Raw genomic sequence first — 18,520 nt, forward strand, 5'->3', positions numbered from 1 at the left:
TTTTTTGTAAAGTCTACTTGCACGTATTACTGATTATATTCTAATAATTAACAATGTGTACTAATCTTTTGCCTACAAAAGGACCACCTTGTACTAAAATGCCATAAAAGAAAAAGGATGTTACTGTGAAAGTAAGGGGACCACCAATACTTTCCAAACATTGAAATAACGTACCAACATCAAGCTAGTTCTGCCTTTCTAACCCTTCATGTTCAAGATTATTTGGTGTATGTATTTTACATGTTCTTCTGTACCATTTTGCTCAGTACAGCCTGGTCTTCCTCCTCCCCAGATCAATGAAAAACACTCTGCACATCCTGTCCCATTGAATAATCCCTTAAACTCTTTGCCCAAGAGCTTTAACACCATCACACCTCTCAAAGTATCATCAATGCTTTTTGGTATTGACAGCATAGAAAGTACAAATACCTTTCTCCATCTTTATTTCCTGGATTATTTTTAAAATATACACACTGAATTGTGCCTCACAGCCCTTCTAGCACACCAATCCCCATCTTTTTGGCCTCTCCTTTTTCTACAGCAGAATGCTTCATTTGCCTGAAATACATCAAAGAGAAGTATGTGGCCACAGGATGATCTGTATTGTTTAAATATAAGACAGCAAGGTTATCACAGCTGCCAGTTCCCAAGATACTGTTTCCATGGAGAATAATTTATATTAACATCTAAACTACAGGGGCATGAAAACCCAGAGCAGTGAAGTAAGGAAACCTACAGCTAAGAGAAGAATTAGCTCTATACTTAAGTATGCTGTGAAATCTCTTCCATGAAGGTGATGTCTTACTCTTAATGCCTGTTTAGAGAAGCCCTCATGTCACATGAGTAAGTCTTCATCTGCTTTTTGAGGATTCACTTCACTGCCAGTGAATTCAAAGGGGGGGCAGTGCTAGTTCCAGAGATTTTTCAGCTTCAAAGTTTTACTGCATTAGTTACCACAGCATCCCAGTCTATGGGTAAGAGATGGAAGGAAAAAAGGTCTGAAACTAAATCAGGAACATTAGGTAAATGATCTAAGTACATTGGGGAAATTGTAGTTTACAAAATACAATTTCTGATATTTTGTTATTTGCTGTTCTCCATCTGTAGTGACCATCGACATCTTCACCTTTACAAACTCTCAGTAGAGGTTCTGGACAACTCATTGGTATACAGCCCCATTTCACCACACCAAGAAGCTTGCTTAGCATATCTTCACCAAACAATATCTCCAGGTGTAACAGCTGAAAGCCTCTGCTGATAATACTGAAATACATTCCATATGGTGTAAAGGGCATGAAAGAACTCTTTTTTCACATCAAATTGCATCAGGCCAACTATTCTCAAAGGAACACAAGAAGTACAGTCTATTTGTCCTGCTCTGTCACCTGCCTTTCTTCAATTTGCCATCCTGCTGCTCCTTTCTTCAGTGGGAAGAGTGCAGTGATCCAGGCCAGGCAAGAAATAAGCTTGAGCCCGGCTTTCCTGGCTGTAATAATAGAAAAGCTTGATTAGGAAGGGACCTTGAAGATAAATTATTAACTAAAAGAAGTTCAAATTCTCCAGCCATGAACCCTTCCAGGGATGGGGCATCTCCAGCTTGTCTCAGCAACCTGTTCCAGTGCCTCAATGCATTCAGTCCTTTTCAAGCTGTGGTTCTGCAACTCAGCAGTTACTTTTTGTTGATTCTCATAAGATCCAGAAAAGCAGGTTCACACACTGTGAAACAATCCTTTTCAACATCATAATCTACATCTGATATCACTATTGTTATTCTTATAAGCAGCAGCTTTTCTTCTAAATCTTTTTTCCCTTTTTAAAGCATTTTCACAGAGCAGTGGTCACTACACATCTGCCATCATTACCTTCAGTTCATGCAGCTCAGTCTCACCAGTTCTGTGGTTTCCTCAAGATGGAATTCAGTTGATGAGAAGAAAGACAAAAACAGCAGAAATACACATACTAGACTTTGGGTGTAGTACATTCCCACGTACATCTAGGTGAACTCGCACAGGTTTGTTTGGGTTTATAGTTGAGCTGATTTCTCAGAACCCATTAGAGACACTAAGTGGGAACTTCACTGCAGAGTAGGCAAATGTTGTCAAGAACTGCCAATTCAAGTAAAAAAAAAGTTCTGATTACAGAAAAATGTGTTTTACACAGAAGTGAGGAAAGTGCTACAAGCTAGGCTGAGTGTATTCCACATGAATACCAAGAACAAGCAGAGAGCAACACGAGCCTGCAGTGGATGTGCAGCACTTCAATTAGGAGTTCAAACAGGCACTGGGAAATGAAATGCTCATTACCAGCTAACAACAACTGTAAATAATTTGTTGCTTCAGGTGTTAAGATTTTGGGGTTTTTTTTCTGCTCTTTCAGTTCCTCTTTCCTCTCCCACATACTGCTATTTTTATATATAGCCAACACTACCAGATGTCATTTTGTCATCTGCCACCATTACACCATTGCCTTGTTCTGATGAGATTTTTGTTACTTCTAATCTTTATATTACAGCTAAGCTTTCTGGCATTAGGGGAGCTGGAGAGAAAGGTGTTAAAACACCAAGTCTTAATTCAGACTCCACAAATGTAAACAGCAATTATGCAATATATGCTAATTTCTCTCTTTAAGAAAAACCCCCAAATCCTTAACAAAACAAAACCATTACCCTGTTATAGGATAGGATTTTGTATATTTTTAGCAATAGAAAACATGCATCTTTTGAAGAGCTGACTGGGTTTGTGGAAGGTGGAAAAAGGTGATTTGACCATTTTGGTTTTGCACTTCATCCCATGACTCCAGTGCTCTCAGTCCCACATGACAGTGTCTGTCAGAATGATATATGTCACTGACAAACAATGAAATACAAACAGCAAATCAAATATAAAGAGGTCTGCAGGTGGAAAGAACAATTATGGCAACAACTCTGGGCTGCATACGGATGAATGACTAAAACCCCTACAAGATGCCTTTTTCAAATATTGATCCAATTATCAACACATGAACGACCAAACAAGTGGCCCACTGGCTCAACAAATAAAAATAATTCATTAAGACAATGATACTTGAAGGGACAGGTTTATTATATCTCCTACACCTTTTCAGTTCTGAGCCGGTGACCAAAGCAATAATGAAAACCTTCATCCAGAAAACATTTACAGCAAAACACAATGTCTTTGTGCTGTTAATTAAAATGCTATATGGTTCTCCTCCCTTCTTACATCTCCGGTGATTCTCTAACTTTGCAATGGTATTTTCCATATAGTAATGCTGAAAAAACTACACTAAACACAACATAAGCCTAAATAATAATTAATTTTAATTACCTGGTATAGAATACCTTGCAAACAAAAGACACTTTTCAGATTTACTGACAGGTACTGTATTTTTTTGGCAACCCTGGAACAAACCAGAAGAAAAAGCAAAGAATTATTCTATAACCATGAGGGAAAGAAACATCCATCTAAACGTAGAGGATTCATATGGTAAAACTAAAGAAAAAATCCACACTTACAGCAGATTTTTTTTTAATTCTTAGTGCAAGAAACATAACCAAGTTAATCACAGAATCAATACTAATTAAGAATATGGAAAATTCTCCTATACAGAGGTAGAGTCCAGTGCACAAGGCTAAAACGATATTCAATAGTCTAAACAAGACTGAGCCAGGTTTTACGGAATCCACTTTTTAAAGTATCAGACTGTATGTACATACATACAATAAATAGACTATACAATCTTTAAAGTAGTTTAATAAACTTCACAAAAATTATAGTAGATGCATTGATATCTTTACATAATCCAAAGTTCATATCTCTATCACCCAGAAATGGATAAAACCAATATTCCTGATATCAAGTTAAATGGAAAATAGTTTAGCAAAGTGTTGATAAATCAAAATATTTTACATATTTTAAAGCCTAAATTTATGCTTATAAAGGATGAATTTCAAATGCTCTGAAAATGTTCCTTTTGATACTATCTGTAAAGAGGTTTCAAATGCTGTAATTTGTTATAAACACTTGCCTTACATTCCATGTTCAAGGGAAAAATGGACTTCGATACTCACAGTTCTGATGCATTGGCACAACAAGAAGTGATGAGAATTAGATTATTTTAAAGGCCCAAAGAACATCAGGAGAATTTATGGACAAAGCCTTCATGTCTCAAACTAAACAAATCCAATTGGAAAGCTGACAGGAAACTGTCTGGTTTCTCTGCTGTGATCCTGTGGGTGCCTCCTGGCCCAGAGGCCCCGGATCAGCATCGCTCTGGGAGCCAGGTGTGCATCTCTGGCCCCCAGGAAGCTACAAGCCCATAGGGCTTAACAAAACAAACATGGAATCTTCGTGGGTTACAACAGTAGTGCACAAATCAGGGACATCTGCTGCCATTCCCTTCAGTGACAGTCACAAGGACAGATTTCAGGGAACTGAGAGCTTTCAGCTGTATCTTTCTAAACTGTGCAAAAAAACCCCAAAAAAAACCAACCAAACAAACAAAAAAAACAACTGGGGGGAAAAAATCACCCTGTGGGGTTATGAAGCAAATATGCTTATACTGACAAGTTATTTTGTATAAAAGGTTCTTACAATTGCCAAGGGGGAACAGCCACAGTAAGAGCGAAATAATAACAACAGAGGAGTTCAATAATCCGAGTTGGAAATTATATTCACAGTTCAGTTACTTTTAATTTCTATAAGTACCTACACTGAAAAACATGAGGGTTTGTATTTCAGCTTCCAAATCAAATCTCCTTGTGACAGATACCTTATTAAGATTTCCATTCTGCTCTTCTAGAGGCCTTCTCATTGGAACAATTTTTTTATTATTTTTTATTTTATACAAACAGACTCACTTTGATTTAAAGTAAACATATAAAAATTGAGAATATTGCTTGCAACAATGGACCTGGAGGTGAAGGAATGAACTTGTCAGGCCACAAAAAAAAAAAATCTCCTTCAAAATGGATGAATTCTGCTAAACTTCTAATGCTATGAAAATCTGCAAAAAGGATCACAAGATCTGTTGCAAATTTCAGAGATTTGGCCCAAGTCTTATCATCATCATCATCTCAAGACTTTAACAACTGTATCTTTATATTAAGGAAAAATAAATGATTCCAAGAACTCAGGAAGGCACACGCACCCAAGTATACTATAAATAAAACACATCATGAAATTACGAAGATCTTCTGATCCCTGTACACACTTTTGGTTCAGCACTATGGTCAAGTTCTCTCTTTTGAAATACAATAAAAGGCATACAAGAAATGTAACATATGCATAATAATTAAGAAGAATAATGCTAATAAGACAGGTTACAGAGAAAAGTGCAGTGAAAAAACCCAACGCTATTTATTCAGGGGCTTGTGCTACTGTAAATACAGATTTTGCATTTCCTGCTGTGCAAGGGGAAGAATTTATCCTGGGAAGCAGCAATGAGGAATGCAAAAAAAACAACAACAACAACAAAAAAGATATTAAGAGAAACCTTTAAGATGGAACTCTCCCAATGTCATTCCTCTAGTGCACAGTCATCTGACTACACGTTTTTTTTTCATGCTGCCATTTCCCTTCATGAGTACAATATGATAGAAAATGGCAGAGTTCTTAAATATTTTTCTGCCTCTACTTCATTTTTTTTTTGTTTCTTATTCCAAGCACCTGATTTGCTGTTTCCTCATAAAAGTGTAAAGCTGTTAGTGGAAGTGAGAAAATAATTGTTGCTGATCTTCTCTCCCGAACACCAATTTCTGCATTTCTCCTTCCGTTAGGCATTTCACTCGTGTGCTACACAATGGGGAGGCACTGTAAAGGCAGCTTGACAGATTTAAAAATAAAAAAATTAAAAGTCTTTTTTTCTTTATCCCCCCGCCCCCAGCCCACTCTGAAAAAATGGATGGATGAAACAGTAGGTCCGTAGGAATATTCCAGTCTCCTCTGTTAGGAGATAATTGCAGGGGACCATCTAACCACAGTCAGATTGTCAGCACTGACCGACCGCTTCTTTGCAGCTTTCCTGAAGTCCTTGTACTTATCTTCACACAGGCGAGAAATGGCCTGCAAGAGACAAGATGAAAAACCCTCAATGGCATTGCCCACAGCTGTCCAGGTAAAGCAAGACTAAAATACAAATTTCTACATACAGGTGAAATTAAAAAAGTCACTTCATTAATCAAAACACAGGAAGACATTCTCCTCAAATCCTAGTTTTCATTTCATCTTGGAAGGAAGGCTTGCATTGCCCCACATGGCAGCTTCAGAAGGAGCCAGCATACCCCAAGCCTTGTCTTTGCAGGGGAACCATCACAAACCTCACTGAGGGAGCTGACAATGCTTATCCATTTCTACAAAGTAACTGATGTAGCATCCTTCATACATCAAAAATCGTGGAAAACTTAATAAAACAACTATAGAAACTGAAAGTGTATTTGGAGAATTTAAAAACTGGGTGGCTCTTAAATTTTTCATTTCCTAAAAATCTTGTATCATATTTTTCTCTTTTGAGAAATGGTCTTGCAGAACACTCACCCTGGTTTGCCTCCTGAGCTGATGTTAACTCACCTTTCAGAAGCAGATGATCATTTTTATGTGACCAGGCTATCTTATATAATTCCTTATATATAGAGAAATGAAACTTCTATTCAGAATAATTTAATTCATGTTATAAATACATAGTCATTTTTAAACCTTTTGAAGAGAGAGACAAACATTATTCAAGTGTCAACTCCTTTTATGCTATACTGGAGTTAATGTTTGATATTTCTTCTACTGTTATTAGCCAAGTTTAAAAATAGTATTTATTATGGACCTCACATGCATGAATTTACTGTTCCCTAAAATAGCCTATTAGAGTTCATATGGCTAGGACAGGCTGTGGTTGGCATCAGTAGAGATGTTAACTCTGGCAATCAAACTGTAGAGCTGCAGAGAAAGCTCACTGCAAGGAGTACTCAAGGTCAAATTCAAAAATACGACAAACTGAAGCAGCATTTTTTTATTTACTCAGGAATGCTTTCAAGTTATGCCTTAAGATAAGATGTTTAATAAAGAGTACTGTACAAACAAACCCAGTAGAAGTGTTTGATTATAACACAAGGCATTACAAATAATTAAACCTCCTGACTCCATGGATCATCATTTTCTCTCTTGATCTTTACTCCTATAACACAGCAAGTTGTAGCAGTGAAGAGTCTTGAATTTGAATAGTCCTGCAAAGACCAGGGGCAGGTATGGCAGAAGTACACAACTGATTTATCTGAGAGTATGTTCACCTAATGCTCTGGTCAAGCCAGCCACAAAACATCATTAAATTAGAAAACAAAACAAAACAAACTCAAACCCCAGAACAACATAAAACCTACCACCACCAAGGGAACAGTTGCTACTTTTTAGCTGAAAACTGCAAGTATTCATATTGCTTCTTAGACCGTAACTTCATTCACTTAAAACAGCTAAATAAAATCTTATTTAATTTAACCAGGAACTTGGTGGACTAAGAGGCTTTATGCAATTCAATCAGATTTAAAATTAAATGGGTTAAAAATGTTTATCCATGAAATAATGTGCCAAGGCATGGCATGACAAAGGGGTGTACTTAGGTGAGCTCAGCTTCTTCCAGCTGCCAAATCAGACTATTACCTTAGGCATCAAACAGTCAGAGAAGGTAATCACTTCAAAATTGCCTGTGTGACACAGGAAAATTTCTGTTCTGGCACTTGGTCAGACAAAATGAAATGTTGCTTGGAAGTGGCACTTAATATTTGGCATCTCTAGGCTATGCTGATGAATCATATGGGTAAGAAACACACTGCCATTTAAAGCAGCTCAGTATCTAAAGATTCCTCTTCATCTGCAAGTAAGTTATCAAATCAACATTTGGAGCATACTTGGCAAGGTAGTTAGTCAACTTTAGTATAACATATGGGGGAACAAGAAAAGCAGAAAATGGTACATATTTATTCTTGTCCTTCAGTTAAAATAAAACAAAATAGCTATAATCACCTTTCTATCATCTGATAATTCTGTTGCTTTTATTGCTAGAAAAAGAAACCAATTTCTGACGGTTGCAAGGAACAATTTTTCGACTCAAATCAAAACATTCTTAAAAACCAGCAACACTAATTCATCATGTGAATTTTTTTGGACTTGGCTGTAATGTATGTATTCAGCTAGAATGTATACACATATCTATTCTTCCATTATACCATGCATACAGAATGAAAGTCAGTTCCTCTGCTGAGTTATATGATGCTCCTAGAGATTCCATCACTGGAAGAAGGGACAAGTAAGGAGAAAAAAGGCTGGAGAATGGCTGTAGTAGCAGCAGCAGTAGTAGTAGCAATAGTAGAAGCAGCAGTACAAATTTTGGCTGCATGCACATTTGTGCAGGTCAGGAAAGCAGCACAGCTGGTTATGGGCTCATTCTCAGGAATGCACAAAGGAGTGTTGCACACACTCCAAAAACTGACAAACCAGAGGAAACTGAGCAGGGACAAACATCAAGTAGCTCTCCTTAATTTATAAAGCATGACCAAAGCATAACTGGTTATCCTGAGACCCAAAAAGGTGAGTTTTGCTCTGTTTTGCTCTTCCTTTTCTTCCTGGCTCTGAGGGTTCTGAACACACAAACATAGAACTGCAATCAAGTCACTGTGACAGTGGAAAGCCAAAGAGATATAAGGACACTTCTCTGTTTCTAACTTAGATATTTTTCTCCTGGTTTTGTCTATTTGATCTATGGGACTCTCTTTAGGGTCAATAAAACAGCATGTATTTCAAAGGGTTTGAAGTATGTGCTCAAGTACCATCCCAACAATAAAGACCTCAGACAACACCAGTTAAACAGAGTGCTAATGAACGCTCTCAGAAAATCGAACCTTGGAACAAGCGCAGTGCTAAGATCACAAGCAGCAACAGGACAGACACATTTTGTCTACTTAACCCAAAGAGGAGAATCTGACTCATATTTAGCTCAGGACATGGGAGAAAAACCAGGTGCAAGAGTAGGAAATGACAAAATAGTGGATTAAGGCTGGACACCTAACAACCTTCTTGGCAGAAAAAATTCTCCCATATTAGAAAACAGGTCTCAGGAAAAGCAAAGGAAGCCTTGACATTTGACATAACTAAAAGGAAGAACAAAACACACTATAACATATGCTGTTTGGAACAAACAGCATTGGCAGGTGGACAGAGTGGATGATCTAATGAAAGTTTATTTACCATTTTTAACCTGCCTGATTCCATAGAACAGGAGAGAAAAAAAAACCAAGAGGATTCATAAAAATGGTTTCTGGCTAGTAGGTAGACTAACAAATCCAGGACTGGACTTGAGTCCACAGGTAATTAAAAGGTTAAAAAAAAATACTTTCATTTCGTCATTTAAAAGACAAATCTGCTTTCTAAGTTTCAATTCTGAGAACTTTAAATAAGAGAAAACATCCACTGCAGATGCTTGAGAAAGTGATGTAATGTTTAACAAGTACTGCAATCTCTTGTAACACCTCTAAGCTGATGGATCTTGTCCAGCATTTCCCTGTGATGAGGTACATTTCTTACTAGCCTCATACTTTTAGGTCATTTTAGGGTCTTTTTTCATCATCATGGGTATTTCAACTTCATTATATTTGCAGAAATCACAAGGCAGATTCTGCCATGTCAGATCTAATGCTTCTGCTTTAGATATGAAAAATAAATTTAAAATGCAAAAATAGCAAAAATATTTTATAATATAGCTATTTCTCTACATAACACCTTTTATGATCTCAAATGCCATAAGTTGTTTTAATCTTAGGACTGAGGAAGTTCTCTTGAGTTTATCACACAAGGCAAATCCTTCCACTGCATGAATAGATTTGCTGTGAGGCTGTTGTCTTTCATCACAGACTGCAGCTCTTCTCTCAGTATCAAAAATATCACAGCCTGTGTGGTACTACATCTACTCCACTTGACAATCCAGGCAACTGTTTTAAAACAGAGAACTCTGGTCTGAACAGCACACGAGAGACTACACAAGTGCTGCAAATGCATTTTGATGACTCTTGGCAAGCGAAATGCTTCACTGTGCTCAGGGAACTGGGCTATAAATTATGCTGTCAAGTAGTTTCAAGGGCACACTAATGACAACCACGTACTGCCAGGGAACAAGGCAGTTCCCTTCCTTCTGGCCACAGAACAGAGAGGCAAGGAGGTGGCAGACCAAGCTGGTTCACAGCAGATACTCCTCTTCTACCCTGAAGACATCCCCTGGCTAACAGGGTTATTTACTGCCAACTTCTGTTGGCAGCTCAAAGCATGCCCAGTGGGGAAGTTTTTAATAATACAGATTTATTGAAAAAATATTCCATTAGTTCTTTTTAAATATGCCCTTTCTTTAGCTAGTACAGAAGAATTACCAGTATTCTCTGTCTATTTACCATCATTTCCCATTTTCCTTTTCTTCTAAGGTTTTAGGAGCTATCATTGTTGCTTTCATTTGTAACACACTGTTATACATTGTGTGTGATATAGATAAACCATTTCAAGAAACTGTGGGCTAAATCAAAAAGCAATTCATTTAATTTTGATATATGTAATAGCACTTATTATCAAGACTCCCATAACTCAGTAAAACACCTCTTTTCAAGTAAGATTACAATCCAAATGATTTTTTTTAATATTCTCTTTAATAGAAACAAAATCTGATGCAAATTTAGATCACACTCCATACAAAGAATGACATTCTTATTGGAGCTACCTGTGCAATTTAGGAAGAATATTTAGAAAGAATGGGAAATAAAACTTAAGTGAAATTTTCTTTGTTTCTTTCTCCACCACTTTTAGCTCCCATTAGAGTCACAAACAAGTCAATTAACCTTCCCACACACCATTTCCCCCCACAAAAACGCGCATAGAACTGCCTGCCTGTTCCACAGGAACACTAGGAATTTCAGAACATGCAAAGCTCAGTCTAACCCACAGGCAAACAACCTCCAGTGCAAAGTTGTTATGTAATTAAAGATGTGTACTGTTAAAAGCAGCCAGCATCTAATAAAAATTTTCAAAATTAGTAACAAAATGCATATCCAGTGCAATAATGCCCATATTTGAAAAACATATCCAAAAAATGAGGAAAAATATGTTGCAGTCTTGCAAAGGGCCCACAATTAGCTGATAATTTAAATTCCTCCTGTGTCTGTGGTATTCACAGTGCCCAGTATTTCACAGGTACAGACCATCCAACAGTGCTTCTGGCATATTGTATACCCACATCTCATAAGCACTCATGACTTATTCACTGAAGGCATGTGCTCATTTCTGTTCTCCCTTTACTGAGAAAAACATAATGGGAGATAAACTCGGATCCATATGAAACTGAGCACTTGCAGAAGAAGAACACTGAATAGCTATTATCAGCAATGTTTGTTAATATTCTGTCATTTAAGGTGGATAATCAGTTTTAAGAAACCAAATGAACAAACACCACTAGATTGTGAATATAATAATTATAAAACTTGGGGGTACTTTCACAAGGCCAATATAGACAACTGCAACTGAAAAGAAATGGAAAGCAAGGTAAGGTATGAAGCAAACAGGGTCAAAAAGCTGTCCCCACAAACATGAATACTCAAAACATAAACAAAACCACTATAAAAATCAGGCTTATGATATTCTAATACCTCATGGGAGTATCTGGGAAGAGATGGGAGAAGAGAGAAAAAGCACAGAAATTCCCAATCCCCCTATACATTTAACACGAGCAACCTAAAAAGAGTCTTACCTCAAGTTTATATGCCCTGTCCCTGCTGAGGGGCTCCAAGGGAAAACTCAGGTTATTGGCTTCTGCCAGGGAACGCAAATCAAAATAATACTTGGCATAAACACTGGAGGGAACATTGATATTGAACTGTAACAGCTCAAGAAACTGGCGTTCCAGCTCATTCCTGCAGAAAGAAGATAAACATGGAAACGTGCTTCAGACTGTGCATTCTGAATGTAGTTTTACTTTAAATTGCAAATGGTTCAAGTTCATTTTTTATTCTTGCCATATGCAATTATCCCAGCCTAAGGTTTGACCTCCTCTACCAAGTTCCATCACACCAATGAGAAATATGAGAGATGCTGCACCTCGCAGCTGCTACTGCAATGGCAATCAAATCCAGACACAAAGTTCTGCTAGGGCAAGGGCACCTTTCTCAGTTTAGCTAACACGGTTTTGGAAAGAAACCTAGCAGGGAAAAAAATTTCTCGTAGTTTCTGCCTTACCTCCACTAGGTGGGTCTGCACACACAGCTATGCCACAACAACACACACACAAATTTGTCCTAAATTTGTCAGGCTCCTCTCATAAATGCTGCAAATTACTCTAGCACATAAATTACTGAAGAAGATATTTACTCCCTGCAGCTCTTCATAATCAATCATTTAGAATTAGTCATGGGAAACCTGAATTTTTCATCATACTCTCTTTATGAACAGAATAAAGCAATTTTTCCCTTAGACATGCAACCAAAATTCACAGTGGTGATCACCGTGTTTTCCAGCATCTAAACAAAACATGTTTGTCAAAACACCTGATAGGAACAGAGCTCCTGTTTGAGCTCCCACCCTGTAAAACTTGGGTGTACAAATACATGATTACCTACACCAATACATTAAAAAGTACACTGAGAAATAAGCCAACTAACAAAATTAAAGACTGGATATTTTCATAAATTGTTTTGATATCCTACTTAATACTTATGCAGGGGTATATGATACATTCAAAGCAATGATTTCAAGATATGAGAAATAAAAAAAAATAAATGAGTGGTGAAGGCTATCAGTGTTTGCTGGAAAGCCCAGAGACTGCACTGCTGTGTTACCAGTGGGCATTGACTGATTATATTGTCTTTAAGTTACATTTTGACTGCTGTGCAAATGTGCAAGGAATATGAAACAGAAATTGCACAGTTGGCAGTAGAAGAGGAAGGATCTGAAGATAAAAAGTACTGGTGCAGTATTTTTTTAACACTGAATTATTTTTCTCCTTTTCACTCTTTACCCTTATATAATTCTTACATTATAAGAATTGTCCTTCCTTATCCTCACTCTCTGTGCCAAAATTCTATGTTTACATAATAAGTACTAATTAATACTACAAGACTAACTAAAAGCTGGATATGGAGTCATGGGCTTAAATTCACATTGTTGAAGAATCCAACTTAAAAATCCAAGTAAAAATGTCTATAAATAGAAACAAAATATTACCCTTACATGTCCTTTTATACTGGCAAGGTTGTGCATTCTGCAAGCTAAGCTCTATGTTAATTGATAATATAAAGCCTATTTTACTGACAGAAGACATTGGCTGAACCCTCTCTGAAGGGTACCCTCAAAAATCTCAAATACACAGCCTCAGTTTCTTATTATCCCCTATCTCCAGGATCTCAAGTTGGATCAGTAGACTAGCTACAGATCAGAAAGGACAAAAGCACACAAGTATTTCTTACTGAACTTACATAATTTAACTAACCACCACACCCTTCTTTCCCCATACATCTCCTTCAGACTGCTTTAGCATGTGCTTTCCTAGGCCACTCCTCAGAAATTCAAAGTAATGCCACATACAAGACTACAGGTACCCACTCCACTTCAGTACTCCCAAGTTCTCCACTCTCCACTTTTAGGCACAGTTCGCTGCACTGATGCTGACTTATAAAACCCTGAAAGGTCTGCTTGATGTTTTGCAAGATCCACTTATGCTGAATGATTCACACAAATTGAAGATTTTGACCTAGATCTTCTGCCTTACTAATACAATGAAAGGCCCTGTCTTGCTTAGAGCCAGAGACTTCAAAATCATCATACTGTACTGTCCCAGCTGAAAAATAAAACAGAAAAAAAATCCACCAAAAAATCCATTGCAGATAGGAGGAAAACAAAATTTAGAAAAACTGACAGCAGGAATAAAAGCACCAGAATCTTTGCTGGGGGATTCACACAGAGCCCTAAACACAAAGCCCATGGAGATCACCAAGTACATATAGAGAACTTGGGCTCCCCCAGAGGCTTCTGGGTTTCCAGTTTGTGAGAACCCTAAAATCTTTCCAGGAAAGGGTAAGAAGCTAAAAATCCTTGAGGACAAGGACTCATCACAGTTTGGCTTAGGGAATGTGCAGTGCAGAAAATGGCTGATGTGAGCACAGGTCTGCCATGTGAGTATTGGTGTTACATAGCTCAAGTGCAGCTTCTAACAGTAGCACCATCACATGTGCTTGTCAGAAACAATAACTTCTTTTTTTGTTTCCTTTCACACCGCCTTCAAGAAAAGCCCTGAGAATTATCCATTTCAAACCTCACATTTGTAACCATTCCTGATTAATACCGTCATATGGCACAGTCAAACCTGTGACTCTGCTTCAAGCTGTTCAGCACTTCAGCTCATGTCCCAGCTTAGGAACACTTGAAAAGCACCCAGATTTGCTTTGGAGGAGAAGGGAGTGGAAGGAGACCCCCACTGCTACTGAATACTCAAAAAGCATGAGAAAAGGATCAAGGGGAAAACTAAATTTGTAAAATCACTCAGATTCCACTCAATCAGTTAAGGAACCATTAGCAAATTCTTCTGCATGGAATATTACACACAGAAATGTGAAGGGCCTGATTTTGGTTCTTGTCCATCTTCTCTCCCTCTTCTATTTTGGAAATCTCATTCTGTCTAGATTTTTAACATCTTGAAAACTAATACAGCAGGATACGAGGGGAAAAAAGGTCAAAACCCAAAAGCATCCATTTTAAATAATGGCAATAAATAACTGGGTGATCATCTAAAGGTCATTAAGATAACTTCCTTTCCTGCCTTATATGTCCATTCTCTGCATGGAGAATTATATCATGACAGTAAATGATGCTGAAGTGAATACATGCAGGCTCACTGGAGGTGGGGAACTTTATCAAACCATACATTTAAATATTCTGTAGATCTGTTCTCATTATTATGCCTGAGTATCCAGTGGTAAAATATACTTCAACCAGAAAAGAAAAATAATTCATGTCTTCTATGTAAGCAGCTGTCAAGCTGACCTCATGCCATCTATCAGCATTCACCATGTTTAGATACAACACAAATACACAAACTTCATATAATTTATGAAAGAACTTCCCATCCCCCTCTCAGACACAGATGTTGGCATTCATTGACAAAGATAAACAACCTTCACTCACATGTCTTCCACCGTGATATCCTTCAGGATCTGGCAGTAATCCACGTTCCACACTGCCTGGTCATCCCACACTTTAGATGCCAGTAGAATCGCCCCCAGTACTATTCGCTTCCAGTTTGCTGGACAAATATCTATCTCTGCATAAGTTAAGAGTCTTTCAAGATATACCTGTGGAAACACATCAAAATCAAGATTTGATCTATTTTGCTACTAAATAGAAACGAAAAAGAAAATGATTCCCATTCCAGCAATTCTAAAACAGTATGCTGTTAAAAAAGCTTTCAAGAAGATTATTTTATTATAAAAGTTGTAGTTTCAAATACATGGCATGTTAATGCCAGGCTCAAAACTGGATGTGATAAAACCACTTTAGTTGGTCTTTGCCTTCTGGTCCGATTACCCATTTCAAGAGGTCAAAGACCAGACTGCTAAATACACCATTTCTTCTTTAGCTGTCATTTTCCCCTGCCTGCCATGCTAAAGCTGAAGAAAACCTTAACTCTATCTTATAGTACTGTAAAACAAAATACCACTAATTGTTAAAAAAATTATTTTACTTCAAGGAAAGCAAACTACTATTATTTAAGAACAAAATTCCAAATTATATGTCAAGCTCATTAGTGAAGATGGAAGTTTGACTTTTGCCTTAACAGATCATTGTGAAAAGACTTCCATGTACAAAATCTGTTAATGGTGAGACTGCAGAAACAAAGCTCAGTAAGAAGGTGGCACATGGATCTCCCTGATGTCTGCACTACCTGGGGGTTCTGTGCAAAACACTGTCTTTTGCTTTCCAGACAGCCTGTGTAAACAAGCTCCTTACAGTCTATATCACATAAGGCAATTTGTCAACTTTGCAAGCAAAACTGCTCCTCAAATAATGAAAATACAGCATTCCCTGGAGTCATCCCTGGGAAGCTGAAAACTTCTTTAAAGCAATACACTAGCACTGGGAGCTTCATAAGCAGAGAGCATGTGGAAGTTGTAATATTATGCCACTCAAATTAGCAGATAATTTAACTTTCTTCACATCAATGCAGAATTTGACTCTCTGTTAATGCAAACCTTTTAAATCCCAACTTTTCACATCCAGTTTTGGCAGACTTAGAATGAATACTCCACATTTATATGAGATAAATCATACAAAAATCAGAAAATATATCTTTTCTAAGGTACAGCTCTAGCTCAGAAAGAGAGAGAACTTTCTGGCTTAGAAAGACAGAGAGAAAAACAACTAAGTAAGGATTTTGTGGGGGCTGAAATTCAAAGGCACTTAGAGAAAACATAAACAGGTAAGAATTATATTGCAAGGAAAGACATAGAATCATAGAACAGTTTGGCTTGGAAGGACCTTGAAAAGCCATGTAGTTTCAACCCTGCTGTCATGGGCAGGAGCATCTTTCACTAGACAGGTTGCTCAGAGTCCCATCCAGCCTGGCCTTGAACATTTCCAGGGATGGGGCATCCACTCCTCTGGGCAACCTGTTCCAATATCTCACAACCTTCTTATAAAGAATTTCTTCCTAATGTGTAATCTAACCTCCTTCAGGTTAAAGCCATTTATAGCCCTTGCTCTATCACTAAAAACTCTCATAAAATGTTCCTCTCCAGCTGTCCTGTAAGCCTTCTTCAAGTACTGGAAGGCTGCTGCAAGGCATCCCCAGAGCCTTCTCTTCCTTCAGGCTGAACAGCCCCAACTCTCTCAGCCTGTCATGGAAGAGGTGCTCCAGCCTCTGATCAGCTTCATCACCCTCCTCTGGACTTGCTCCAGCTGATCCATGCCCCTCTAATGTCAGAGAGCCCAAAGCTGGATGCAGCACTCAGATGAACAGAGCAGAAGGACAGGCTCCCTCCACCTGCTGCCCACGGTGCTTTGGATGCAGCCCAGGACACGTTTGGCTCTCTGGGCTGCGAGAGCACACTGAACACATCCAGCTCCTTCCCAGCCAACACATCCAAGTTCTTCTTGGCAGGGCTGCTCTCAAGCCTGCATTTTGTGCTTGGGAGTGCCCTGACCCTCGTGCAGGACCTTTCAGCTGGCCTTGGTGAACTTCATGAGTATTGCACAGCCTCTCAAGCCTGTCAAGGTCCATCCGCACAGCAGATGAAATTACACCTCACTAAAAAGGCAGCATAAACTTGCCACTATTTTCCCACCAGCACATACTTGAGAAATCAGAATAAAAAACTCAATAGGAGTTTGATGAGACTCTATTCCTACACCTACTTCATTACCATATTGATGCATCTTCCAATAGCATGTTGAGGGCTGTGAAAAATCACTCTTGCTTCCTTGGTGATAACTTGGGCATGACTCCAGATATACTGCTTGCTGGAACAAGTCTCTTTATCATACTCCAGTAAAACTGAGGATGATAAACAGCTCTCCATTAGAAAGGCACTTAGTGTAGCTTTCAACTCCTTTCTTGAAAATGCCATAAATGAGCATTTATTTTGTTCACTTGCTGTGGCCTCCATAACTCAGTCTTGGGTTTTAAGTATAGATTCAAGTAAGAGAAGACAGAAAAAGAACAAGACTGCTTGCAGCAAACACTTGTTAAAGTTTAATAAGGTCCTCAGTCAGTGCGAGAACTCGCTGTAATCCAGGATTTGTGACATCATCAGTGCACCTTTGGGAGACATTAGTGTAGATGTTCAACTTTTAATCAAGCTCACCCAGGCACACACAGTCTTTCTTCTAACTCTCCCTGTGTCTCTCTCCCAGAGAGAATCCACTGACTGCAGACTGGGAAATTCAGGCTGGTACATACTTGAGCTCTTGCCCTGCTGATGTAGAGCAACCTCATAACAGCAGCACACACAGAGCCAAGTGAGCAGTTTCCAATGTAAATGTGTCCCAAGTTAATTATTTCTGATAAATGGAGCTGGTTTCACTCCAGAGCATTTCAATATACAATGCCCTAGTGGGACACAGTACCAGCCCATGATGGGACATCAGAGTAGGACAGGCAGAGTCTGCCATGCTCTCACTACTGCAGGGGGTGCTTCTGGCTGCTGCAAAGATGTGCTGAATCAGGAGGGACTTTTGGAGAATGGCCAGGTGGCTCTCAGCCTGTTTGAAGAGGAAGGCTGGTGGGGTGGTTAATCACTACACTATTCATCCCAAACAAACTCATTGCTGGTGGGAGAATACCACCTGCTTCTGCTGGCAAAAGCCAGTGAGTCTTCCCACACACACAGGGAGGCATGCTCCACCTCATTTAAAAAAAAAAAAAAAAAATCACTGGAAATGTTGGCCCTGTAATGGTAAACGTGAGATATGGAAATATGGAATTTGTGTGCAATTATGTCTAAACATTAAACAGTGTCTTAAAC

At 38.4% G+C, this 18,520-nt stretch overlaps 1 protein-coding gene across 4 annotated transcripts in view; it reads right to left on the minus strand.

Annotated features, from left to right (window-relative positions):
- Nucleotides 1-3,059: 3,059 nt before the first annotated feature.
- The window catches only part of CCNY (cyclin Y), a 120,785-nt gene continuing 105,324 nt past the window's right edge, over nucleotides 3,060-18,520 (minus strand). For all 4 annotated transcript variants that reach the window (XM_066551432.1, XM_066551460.1, XM_066551449.1 and 1 more), the window contains 3 exons: nucleotides 15,186-15,352; nucleotides 11,761-11,923; nucleotides 3,060-6,059 (listed from right to left, as the gene is read on the minus strand). In XM_066551432.1, the coding sequence (XP_066407529.1) occupies nucleotides 5,943-6,059; nucleotides 11,761-11,923; nucleotides 15,186-15,352 (447 nt within the window). In that variant the 3' untranslated portion in view covers nucleotides 3,060-5,942. The remainder of the gene's footprint in view (nucleotides 6,060-11,760; nucleotides 11,924-15,185; nucleotides 15,353-18,520) is intronic.

Source organism: Molothrus aeneus, chromosome 1 (genome assembly GCF_037042795.1).
Source record: "Molothrus aeneus isolate 106 chromosome 1, BPBGC_Maene_1.0, whole genome shotgun sequence".
Taxonomy (NCBI): Eukaryota; Metazoa; Chordata; class Aves; order Passeriformes; family Icteridae; genus Molothrus; species Molothrus aeneus.